The 13,477-nt window shown below is 36.3% G+C and overlaps 1 protein-coding gene across 1 annotated transcript; it reads left to right on the top strand.

The window, feature by feature from the left end:
- Window positions 1–1,213: 1,213 nt before the first annotated feature.
- Window positions 1,214–3,497, top strand: LOC121413696. Its single transcript, XM_041606621.1, has one exon. It carries the CDS (start codon window positions 1,231–1,233, stop codon window positions 3,271–3,273), a length of 2,043 nt encoding a protein of 680 aa, XP_041462555.1. The 5' UTR covers window positions 1,214–1,230; the 3' UTR covers window positions 3,274–3,497.
- Window positions 3,498–13,477: the final 9,980 nt, after the last annotated feature.

Below are 13,477 nucleotides of genomic sequence, written 5' to 3'. Positions count from 1 at the left end.
TTGAAATAATATTTATTTAAGTAGATTACTGTATTAAAAACATTAAAAGGTAATGACCATTTCCTTATGTTTGTTTGAATCTCCTTTAAAAAATACAAAGCTGGCTTACAACACCTGAATATTCATTATGCAAAGACCAAAGGTAAACAAATATTACACATTTATGAGTAGGCCCTATTTTTTTAATAGTCTTGGATGGCTTTATTGCAATTTCAGAAAATATCCTTTCCTTTTTATTATTTGTAATTTGAACTGATATCCTGCAGATTTCCAAATCATTTGATCAGGTTACACCCTTTTCTTGTCATTAATTTTTTTTTAACATACTGGACCAATAATTGCCTAACTAAACTTTTGTTACAGATTATCTCATTTATTTATCTGTCTTTGTAATCTATTTTTTTTTTACATTTGCCCATTTATGATATAACTACCTTTTTCTTATGCATTGTAAAATGAATAGAGAACTGTCCTGAAATGATATGATTTGAATGAAAACCTTTAGACATACTGAACTGTGTTCTTAAATGAACCACATTGAATGATTTGAATTCAATTTGGGCATCAATCATGATCCTTTATCTTCAACCATTTTACAAAGTCTTTCGTAATTACATTTTGATTGGAAGAAATCCTATCAAAATTGAAAAATATTTTTTTTTCAAGTGATTGATTGACCACTTCACATCTAACTAACTATGGGTTAGTACATGGCTCTGTCATGTGCTTCAAGTCTTCACCATTCCAAAGACTGAAGCATAACTTGCATGCCATAACATTCCAATATTTCCACTATCTTAGCATCCTTTCCCCTTGTCCTATCAAATACTTGATAACTGGAACATGTGTTCAGCTTGAGAGAAAAATCATTATTGCAAACAGATTAAAGTGATAAGTGAAACTGGCCCTAACTGTCCTCCTCTTGGTTCACTTTGCACAGGTCCGGAGCTTACGATGTGGTCTGTTCCTTGGAAGCACTTACCATCAAGCTGGATTGAGTGACCTGGATTAACCTACCACACAAGAGCTGGAGCTATCACAAGGAAAACAATGAAAGTTTATATTGTACAAACATGAGCCATCTAAAGTGACTGAGGCTCTCTGCCCTATCAAGTTTTGATCACCAACTTGTTCTTTTCCTCACATTGCTGGATATTGATTTGAAGTGATCATTTATTCCGGGACTTCTGTTGAATTTCATTTCTCTTTTTGAAAGAAGACTGCATCATAATGGATCTATTTTCGTTGAGAAATTCTCTAACCATCTCTGTCTTGGTGACATTTTGTGTTTCCATTACGATGGGACAACAAGAATCTATTCAGATATCACCACGTGACGTGACTGTTCGTGAGGGCCGAGAAGTGCGGTTACCTTGCGTCTTGCAACAACCTGGGATATGTAACGTATATTGGTACCGGAAGGACATGCAGACATATTTCTTCAGGAACGCGGAATTCATGCCACGCATCCCTTCCGAAGTCAGTGAGCGCTATTCGATCCCAGGAAACACTTCAGCAGGTGATTTTACCCTGCGCATTGTCAATGTTTCCTCATGGGATGATGGGGAGTACCAATGCGCCTGTTACGCACCATCTCATAAGGATACATTGACCTCTGATCCAGCACGTCTTCAAGTCCTCATCGCTCCTTCAGATGAGTTCCCCATCTGTGAGGTACGCAAAAGGGATGGGTTACTGTTGCCTGGAGATGAGGTTGAATTGATTTGTCGCTCAACGGAAGGGTCACCTCCGGTTCAGCTCGCATGGTATAAAGGAGATCAGAGACTTCATTCCGAGATGTCATGGAATTACGAGATTGTCGCTAAACACAGAACTGTGGTTACACTGCAGGAAAATCTATCACATTTTTATTGCAAAGCTGAAGGTGATGCCCTGTTGATTCCACGAAACTGTACAGTTGATCCTGTGGCAATGGCTGCTCCGCCACCCGTTCAGATTGACTCTAACTTGCAGAAGGTGTGGCAGGAGTTTGAAAGCGGGACGCTTCCTCTGACGGGAGGTCAACCTCGCTCACAGGACATGATAGAACTGAGCTTTACCTGTGGGCCAAGCACCAACTTCAGTCGTGAGGTTAATAATTTTACCTGGTATGTCAACCAGGATCCTATCCGTCCTGGAACCTTTGGATATATCCTGGAGAATAACGGGCGTACTCTACGCGTGACAGACCTATCCATCCTCTACAGTGAGATAGATGTAGAGATTGTGTGCGAGTTGTCCAACAATGGCTGGACAGTTTCAAACAGCACAACAGTCGTGAGTCTGAATGGCAACATCCTTGGGAAACCGACAGATGCTATGACAAGGACAGAGCTCCCTACTGTTCCAGACACCGACATCATAATCAACAAACGCCCTGGAAAATGGAGGCTATGGCCAATATGGCTACTAATCGTTTGTGTCCTTATGTCTCTATTCTTGCTCATACTTCTTGCAATCTATGCACCAGTTATTTGTGGTTGTAAGAAGAAAGCCAAGAAATCGCATGCTCATTGCCATCATGGTGCCACCACCAAGTCTGAATTTCATTACACTCACTCACAAGGATGCAGCACACTCCGTACCTCTCGTGATACCTTGAACGTCTACGAGTTGCCTGAGAGTGAGCGTGGAGGAAGTGACCAACAGAGGCAGCAAGTACAAGCGACATTGCACGTGGTGGTTCACTCTGCCAATCATTCCTCCAACAGCCCGGTGGACAGTCAACCCGTCATCTCTACGGCCGAGACGATTGTTTCATCAGACTACACCACCGAGAACTGCCTCGCAACCGCATCTTCCAAAGCTGTTGGAAACTACTACCACCCCGACCTCGGCCACTACCAGAAAGTCCGTCCAGGTGCGCGCCCCGCCCACTTTAACTCACAGCTACTGGTTCCACCTTCGCCAAAGCCGCACCCACCTGCGAGGACTGACTCTTTAGAGCCTCATTACCAGCATCCACGATCGCACATGTGTTGCATGAACAAGACGTGGGGTCATAATGTAAGGCATGAGAAGCCGTTATGCAACCACGCCCCTCTGACACTATCCTCGCAACCTGATGTAACAGAGGGATGCTATGTCAGGACATTACCTCTGCCTCCTAATGAGGTCAAGAAAGCAAGGTTGGTGTACATGGACAATGGACAGCTTGATCAAGTAGCCAACGGAACTGTGTATTCTGATGTACCCTTGGATGATGTGGACAATATTTATGAGAACATTGCTGGAGAAGAAGTGGAAAAGGGAAATAAACAAACCCTCGTTTAATATTTGTTGTTCACAACCGTTCCCCCTTTTTTTGGGGGGGGGGTATACTAATGTTTTTGATTTGATCAAAACCTACCTGAGAAATTCTTGAAGATTACATACATGTATTAAGTTCTATGCTATCTTTTTTTAGGGATTCCCACTTGATCTGTTTTCTTAGTAACTGTATGAACAAAATCGACATTGACAGTTATTGTATTATATTCATTGGAAGACTGATTTTGTTCAATCAATATCAAATCCCAAGAAACCAACAATAAATCTAAAACTTTGTTGAGATATCAAGATCTTCAATTCTTCATCGTGTTTCTTAGGAAGACCTGGGACTACATATGGTCAAATTTTTATCACTAATTGTTGTTACCAGTCAACCTCTTTATACTGAGATCACTTTGTTTATTTACGCATTGCAATACTTTCTGAACAATGTGAATATGACATGCTGGAATATGTGATACAAGGATGAAGAATTATTTTGTTTTAATCAAATAATTTCACTATTGTGGCAAATAATATACATTGTGTGATTGCATTCATGTGCCTACTATATAAGTATTTCAAATTGGTTGATGCCAAGAAGCCATTTTGGCATTCCATAAATAGTCAATGTTGTTCAAGGTCAATTCCAATCCAGTAGAAACTTACAATGAAATAGAGAATGTTCAAACAAGCAACACACTGAAATTAATCAAAATTGGACCTAAAAATGTTCAACAATTTTCCTTGATTTCACAAAACAGTTTTAGGTGTGCAAATGAGGGAGCCGAATCAGCTGATAATGTCATCCACTTTCTTACATTTTTTTGTCATCATTTATATTTTATTTTGTAGATCTATATGTAAAAAAATCTTGAGTTTAAAAGATAATTGGCTCCCTCATTTGCATACTGGCTGGTCCATGTTGCGCAGTGTATATTAATAAAGTCTGCTTTCTGAAATTAAGAAAAACTATGAAAATGAAATTAACTTTTGTATTTTACATTTATTTTGATGACATATTAACGTTCAGCCTGTGCGATTTTCTCTACATGTACTTATTTCATCATCTTTTTTGTGAGAGGGTGGACTTGACCTTGAAATTTATGAAACACCTTTCACATAGTTTCATTTCAGATTTGTAAAATCTTTAATCATAATGAAAATATGCCTCATGAAATGCATAAAATTTGCATTTGGTTTCATTAAATGTTGTTTCCATTGTTTTAAATTCAAATTTAATTTGTATTTTGTAATTTCATCAAATACTATAGCAACAGAGTGAATTAAATCTTTAATTATTGATTGTCATAAACTATATTATTAACCCTGTTGCATACTTCTACCTCTTCCTCATTATTTATTGCATCATGATGATATTGATAACTCTGCATGTACAGTGAATGGTGTAGCTCCAATACAAGCGTTGATATGATAAAAATATAGCGCTTAATACAAATGTTTAGCGCTGTGTTGCTGAATACCTTTCTTGCAACCCCCCCCCCAAAAAAAGGCAAAAATCAACCAATATTCTCATGCATTTTAATTTTCTTATCCACTGTTTGTAGGGCCTACATGTTATATTTTGCCAATAATGATCACATGAAAATTTTCTCCATCAGTTATTTTCATTTTTCAAATATCGCGAAAACAGGTCACAAATAGGACCTTGCAGATCATATTTTTTGAACACAAATCAGTGTTAACCAATGGCTTTAATACTTGCAATGTATTGCATGCAAGATATATAATCAGATTACAAAACGATGGAGATAATTTCTTGAAGATCCTCTGACCTCCGTCAACATCTTCAAATCATTCCTGGCTACCAGTCTTGTTGGCACCATCATTTTCATTCTATAAAGTCCCCAAGGTTTCAATTATCTCCTCCTCTCCTTTCAATCACCAGTATTATAACATCTGTCTATTTAATTGAGCTGACAGACTGATGCATCAAGCGTGGGTTCAATCAGTTTTCGTCAGCTAGAACCATAAACATGAATCTCGTGTATTTTGGCAGATTACATTTTTGAGGTAGTTTGAAATAAATACAAATCGCTGATGTAATTTATAAACCGATTTTCTCAATCATAATCAACAATGAATGTGTTTGTCCAGGCCCAAATAACAGTTTATTTATTATTTGAATACAATAAGCCAATCGAGTGATTAGCCTACAAATTTCCATAGTCTAAAAATTCTAGTTCTTCCATTTTGTTAGGATTTTTGTTGAAGAATTAATTAATGTCATTTTAATACAAGTAATAAATTTGATCTCTTTTTTACAAGTAATAATTCTACTTTAATTTAATCTCTATGTAAATAGAGATATGGTCGCATGTCAGAAGGTGGTCCAATTTCGCGAACAGGGTAAAAATGGTCAAAAAAATTTTTTTTGATATGTTATAGCTATTACCATTCTCTAAATAATGGAAAAGTTTTAAGTCTCAAATACCTTTATTTTTCCTTAAAATGACTAATTAACAGCTTATTATTACATAGACGTCAATGTAAATGTGAATTTTGAAATGTGTTTTTCTCAAATTGGACCTGCTGCACATAAAATGGTGTCAAAAGTTAATGCAACATTGGATCACCCTAGTAAATTGCAGTTATAATCTTGAAACATCAATAATTAAATCTGTACCAAAAATCGAATAATTATCTATTATTGTATGCATATTAATTATACTAATTAATTAACAGTATTTAATTTCACATTTTTGCCCCCAAAATACCCGTCACTGTATTTATATGTTTGGCAAAATGACAACATCAGGGGTAGAAATGTTTGTTGCAATGATACACAACATTTGTACTAAAAATTAAGATTACAAATTAGATAATTAACCAAATCTCTCCGGTTAACTAATTGATTAGGTTGCAGATCAGAGCTGACATACACATGTATTCCATTGCTGCATATTTTCAAAATTGTCAAATTTTTATGACATTTAGTTGTTCCCTGCTTTAAAACTCCCAGAAATATGAGGATAACAGTCATATTACATATTATAGTAAGTTGTTAATTAGGTTTAATTAATATTTTATCATTTACCGCATCCACCGGCTCCGCCACCCCTGTTACTTCAAACTTAATGTGCTATAGTTTTTGTTCCTGATATTGTATTGATCTAATTCATAGTAATATATTTAGCCTATAGTTCTAGCTTCAAAATGAGATATTACTCAATAAATTTGGTCAAGATGCTGTGATGTAGCAACAATTTATCCATGGCACCGTGTGGAAAATTGTTCATACGCCACCCTTTTTGCATACCCAACTTATGAAATGCGACCATTTGTTATATGATAGATCTTTCATAATGTATTGTGGAAGTAAATTATCAATGTATTGTAGAAGTAAATTATCAATGTATTGTATTCATCTTCATTGCCTGTCTCAAATTAATGTATCACAAGATGGATTCATAGTTTGCACTATAAAGTAGACAATAATGAAATAACTCATTCTCAAATGTGAAGTACAACCCATGGCAGCCTGTGCATGAATGGATGCAAGAGAAGTTTGGGTCAACTTCCAAAGATTAGTGAGGTTTTCTTAATTGGTGGCACTTTTTTTATAACTGGACTCTCACATCTGTTATGTTCAGACAGGTTTATAGCTAAATTATAGCTAAATACAATTGATTGGTTGATACAATTGTTAGAACCATGCCTTTCTACCTCCATGCTAGAACAGAAGTCATTGAACTTATCTTCTTACAGTGACCAATACTGCGATATCCCAAGCTCAGTATTTAAAAGCAAATGCACTAGGCCTATATTTTGCAAGAAACATGCCTTTTTACAAACTGACAAACACTGTGTTGCCAGTGTTGGATCATTTTCAAAGAAAATATTTTGAAAAGGATTGATGAACTTAGAATACACTGTACACTCTAATAAAAAAAAATATTGGAAAAAAGTAATATTAGGTAAAGTGCTCCATGAGGGTAATTATGTGTCCGACCAACATTGGGCATTTTATTTTGGCCTTTTTTTTATCCAGTGTGATGAAAATTTCGCCCATTCTGAAGTAATTGCTGCCTATTTTTTTACCTTACTGGACAATATGCTTCCTGCACGGGGTAAACTACTGCCCCAAATCAGTTGGACACATATCACCCTCGTGGAGGTAAAAATTTTAGCCATTATTTTTTACAGTGTATTGTTACGATTCACTGTATTTCAAAGATTAGATTCCAATTTATTTTATAGTCCTATCCCTTTTTCTGAATTCACTGTAGGATTACAAAGCTCCCACCAGACATTTTCACTTCATATCTTTTGTTTGTTTATTTTTTTTTCATTTTAGTGGAGCAAACCATGGTTGATACATTTGAATAACACTTTGAAAAATTATATTTATTTGTAAACATGCCTTCGCTTTTTCAATTGTTAAAAACCAAGACATTATGGTATGGAACTATGGATTTGTGAAATTGTGATCTCCTGTTCTAAATGATGATTGTAAATAAACTTATTTTTCAAACCGAACATTATCTGTCACTTTGTCTAGATTTATACACTTTACTTTTGCCTTCACATGTAAATTATTTAATGTCTGCATTGTGAATAGATCCAGTCACAGAATGAGAAAATATGAACAGGAGAAAGAGATGGAAAAACAAAATAAAGTAATACATGTGGATGATGATGGTCAGCTATCATTTGGGACCCAGTGACATACGCAGGCAGGGGGTGGTAACGGGTTTTCATACCCCCCCTAGATTTTGAAGACCTTTCAGAGGGGGGGGTAAAAAAATGGCGTAAAATTTTTGGTGAAGACTTTTTTTTTGCTTGACAACTTGAATTTCTGGGGGTATGAAACGACCTAAAATTTGTAGTGAAGACTTATTTTCTTTTATTGTCGTCAACATTTCATTCAGCTTGAACCCCCCCCCTAAAAATCCTGCTTGAACCACTGTTGGAACCTGTTACATAATGAGTTGTAACTGGTCAATATGGCAACCATTGTAGCATAGTATACTTGACTGTGATTGGCTGCTGGATTTCTCATACTGGCAAAGTTACAAGGACTAACAAAGTTATAGCATTTTAAAGATGCATTATTTCAGTGAAACAGTTCTAGGCATATGTTGTTTGAAGGTTTGCATGGAGGCATTTCTTTATTAGTATTTAATGAGCAGGCTGATGTTATATCCCCACTTGTTCTTTTGTATTAAATTACAAAAATTAGGTTCATGATAGACAACTGATTTAGTGCATTAGATATTCATTGCAGCAACTGACTTCATTATAAGCTCGACATATCATTCACACATGTATGATAAAATGAAGCAATTATGATTTCACGTAAACATATATGATTATTAAGGAAAGTGGGGATGTGACATCATCAGCCCATCTAATGAAAATTCATGATGTGCATATAACTTTTCACAATATATTGTAACGCTAAACTTTATTAATTCAATCACTTCGCTATTTGTTATAAGATTTTGATGAAATTTTCAGCATTTTGCTCTGTGAATTTTTCACTATTTATTCAGATATACCTTAATTTCAGCCTGGAATACATCTTTAAAAGACCCATGGATTGTAAGGAGCAGACAGAAAGAGTGTATGAGAGACGGAAACAGACAGAAAACTGGAAGTGGCATACTGTACAATTTATTCAAGAAAGCCTGCAACTCAGGAGAGACCTGCAGCAGGTCACAGTGATTCAGTTCGCTTTCCGCCTCCCCGGCACGGCATGGGTGATGCCAAAACAGAATAACAAGTAGCACATGCAGGCCCTATAGATGCAGATTTTCATATAAGAAAATGTTTATATGATGTCATCTTAGAGGCCGTTCTCATTATGCTTTCTAAAACTAGTTTACTGGAAACCGATTCAGGAAACCACTTTGGAAGATCGCTTTACTAGCGTTCCCACTTGATCACACGAAAGTGGTTTTCAAAATCACTTCACGTAAAGCGCTCTTGTTGCTATGGAAACGCTCTCAGTGGGGTGACACGTTTCGCGAGAAATTCGAAACCGCACTATAGGCATTCTACACCTGTCATGTGGAGTAGCGCGCTCGAAATGTGTGAAGATCGCTTCCCAAAGAACGGTTGTGTCCTCACTTAGGCTAAAACCAGTTTAACGAGGCAAAGCGATCTTGAAAACTACATCGCGAGGTGGCTTTCCAAACTGGTTTGGAAGATTGCTTCCAAGACCGCTTTGACCGTTCTCACTACGCATTAAACTAGTTTCCACTAGACTAGTTTCCAGTAAACTAGTTTTAGGAATGTAGTGAGAACAGCCTCATATACCTGTCTATCTCCAAGAGTGATACTTTGTTTTGGTATCCTTCAAAGAAAGTTTGTTTGTTTTTAACTAAAGAAACGAGCACACACTTTCATATTCATTTGAGATTAGCATTTCAAAACGAAACTATTCATGGAGGCAATTGGGGCATGAACCTACATACAAACAATGTAAGCCTGAATTCTAGCCCCAAATATCAAACTCTTGAGCATAAAAGTACACAACTACAGCAATACTAATCTGAAATTGGATACAGAATTCTGGTATTAATCCGCAAATCTATCTTTAAAACAAGCCATGTTTCATCACTTACTGGTGCAACTGGAGCAGAAAAAGAAGCTGGCTTTACCCCCTAACACATCAAGAGAGCACAGTGGGTCATTTCATAGCGCCCAAGGAGACGGGGGGGAATATGCTAGGGGAACAAGTTGGATTGACAAGGACATCACAAGAACACAAAGCCTGCAGGCAGCCTACCACCGATTACTGCCACTTTTGCCCGTTCTCAGTTCTCGTGGAAATTTTATTAACACAGAAAAGCAACAAATGCAGGTAATCCATGGTATTAAGTAATATAGACCTACTGTACATGTACATGTAGGCCTATTCTAAGACAGATCAGCTTGTTGAGATCATTGGTGGAGTTGTGACAAGTCCCACTTTCGCCTTTATACAAAATAAATGTATCATCACGTACATGAAATACATGTACACATTTCCTTAGATTAAGATTCACAATGTTTTGTTGCATGATCGTGTAAATAGATATTAATAGATTAAAACAAAATATATTGTTATATCCAAATGATTTTACCCTATCTACATGTACATGTAGGTCTAAAAAACAAGCCTTTATTTTTGTTGCAAACGAAATTTGTACAGTCTGATGTGTGGTTGCCGATTCTTCGAATCTGAACGGGGCTTATAAGTACTAACATGGAGATCTAGGGCAAACAATGATTCCCCCTGTTGGGCTAAGGGGTTAGTGTAACTGCAACCCAACCTCTTAGTCAAATGCCCAGCAGGGAAATGCATGTGTGGGACTGTTGTTCTAGCAATTTGCTCCAGTCTTACGAGGTGTGATTAGCGGAGTCTAAGCGCTCAGGTAGACAGGTGACCTAAGGGGGACAATCGGTGGAAGAAGTGGTTGCACCTGTAGGCAGGCAGGAAGCAGTTAAAGTTACGATTGTGGTTCCAGGATGGAGGGGACATAATATTGGCTCACTTTTTCATTCAAATAAAGACGAAAATGAGCAATACTTGAATATCATTATCCAGGACTTTTTATTATAAACTGACTGAAGTGGACGAAAAAAGGTCAAGTAGACCAAGAAAAATGTTGATCTTTATTACTAGTTCAGAGAAAAATCAAACAAGCATAACGCTGAAAATTTTATCACAATTGGATGTGAAATAAGAAAGTTACAACATATTACAGTTTCGCTTATTTTTCATAAACCAGTGAAATGTACAACTCAATGATGTGCAAATGATAGAGTCGATGATGTCCCTCACTCACATTTCATTGTTTTTTATTGTCTGAATTATACAATATTTCAATTTTTACAGATTTGACAATAATTTCACTGAACCATAAAAATGTTAAACAATGGTAATACCACATGTTCAGGGACGAATAAAGTATTTTGACAGGAAAATTGGCGAAAATTTGATTATTTCACATTTCACATAAGAAAATACAAAAGAAATAGTGAGTGATGTCATCAGTCCCTTCATACCGACAAGGATGTGAATATATTTTTTTTGTGAAATTAAGCGAAATTTTAAAATGTTACAATACGACTTTATTATTTTACATCTGATTTTGATGAAATTTTCAGTGATATGCTTGTTGCATTTTTCTCTTTTTATTCTAATAAAGTTTTTTTGAAGGTAGACTTGCCCTTTAAAGATTGTTGAGGTTCGTGCAAGGAGTCCTTGGTTTGTGGTTATTTTCAGTACTAACATGGTAGGAACAAGCTACAATTGTTTGTAGATAGTGCAGCAAGGTATAATAAACAGTGCACCTGTTTTAGTAGAAAGTAGTTTGACATGATACCTTGCCAGGGAGTATTAATCAACACCTTTACGTCTTGAAATTTATCTGGATATTAAACAAGGGTAAATGAGGGAGGGGCTTGTTTCATCAATCATGTACACTTGGATTATTCAATTTAATGCATGGAGATATTTATATAGGCCAATATGTCAATTTTCTTTTAAAAATTACAAAATTGAATGTCTTTTTACTCTCATGCATATGCTGAGCAACTTTCTATCCATGGATATGAAGTTAAATTTTCATTCTTGAAAGTACCCAAATGCCCCTCCCCATAAAAAAATTGTTATGCAAATTGATAAAATGCCAGAAATATAGGCCATAAACTTAGACCTACATGTACATGTACAGGTAGGAAAAAAAACATCATTTTACCCTGTGAGTTTTGCAAATGGTCACCCCACCCCCCCCCCCCAAAAAAAAAAAAAATTGTGCTTCCTTTCAATAAACAAATTCAAACTAAACTATAAAAGATGCAAAAACTCTCAGCAAGGTTGAACTCGAAGCAAGTGTCCAGGAGAGCATTTCACATTTCATGAAGAGATTTGTCAGAGACATTTACATATGACTATAAGTCATAGAGAATCCTTGCATCTGATTGGGCAAGCAGAAATTAGTAAGTGAAAAATCATTGACAAGTCTACTCCCTTGAGTCTAACTTTCAACTTGTGTGACAAGCTAGGGGTCATTGCTAATACTCCTTTAATACTGGGGATTGGTTTCAACGCCACCATGTCCAACCAATAAGTGGAACCACTTCTGACCAGTATTTGGGAGGTATTAGAGATATGATACAAAGAGGAGAGATGTAGGCTCTGAGAAGAATAACGAGGAAAGAGAGAAATTATTTTATTAAAAAATTGCAGAGAAGAAAAGGATCCACGCGAACCACTGTATTTTCTAACACCAGAGGGAGCCATATCAGAAACATCCCAACACAAGGTATGAGTATTGTTACCATACTGAGCAACACTCATCTTGCCTTCTTAAACTTTGCCAAAGCATCATAATATAAAATGCAAAGAAAATATTTTAATGTGTATTTCAAATACGTATTTGTACAGTATATTGTGTAATATTGAACTAAATTAAAATAATTTAGTTCATTTCCAACAAGTACATGTAGCTTTCTGAATTATGCTCTGTACGTACCCCTTTCTTTTTCCACGCTCTCTTCTTCTTGTGCTCTCTCTCTCTCTCTCTCTATTTCTTTCTATCTGAACATAGACAGCAGCTGCAGGAGAGCATATTTTCAAATCAACAATACTCATTACTATTATTATTATCTACTTCATCATCATCATCATCACCATCATCATTTTAATCATCATTATGATTATCCAGGCCTATGAGAAATTAGTTCAAAACATTAATTATCATTGTTGTCTTTGATATTGTTATTATTATTCAGTGCTATGAGAAATGGATTCGAAACGTCAATTCACATGTAAACCAAAATAAACACAAGAGAGCTAAAAAAAAACATATTTCACCCCTTTATTCAACATCTTGTGATAAACAGCTGAAATAAACAAGGATTGTGTCAATTTCTACGCAACCAAAAACAAACTGACATGACATACACACACACAAAACTATGCTAAACACAGAAGTGCTCAAATCATAACATGATACCTATGTGCCACACCAAATTAAAAAAATAGGGGACTCTGGACCTATAACTCTGGTCTTAAAATGGGGTCTCCGGAACTGCTCTAGGTTCACCGATTGCTAAAAATGCAATGCTCTGGAACTGAAGACCATACCAGAAAATGGGGGTCTCTGAACTATCCCAATGTCGCAGCGTTGCATGAATATGCATCATATTGCTGCGCGATGAACCAATCAGCAGTCTCTGTATAGCTGTGCAGAGCTTGGCTCAAGTAGAATGA

Source organism: Lytechinus variegatus, chromosome 4 (assembly GCF_018143015.1).
Source record: "Lytechinus variegatus isolate NC3 chromosome 4, Lvar_3.0, whole genome shotgun sequence".
Lineage (NCBI taxonomy): Eukaryota > Metazoa > Echinodermata > Echinoidea > Temnopleuroida > Toxopneustidae > Lytechinus > Lytechinus variegatus.
This window is presented reverse-complemented; position numbering and strand designations above follow the sequence as displayed.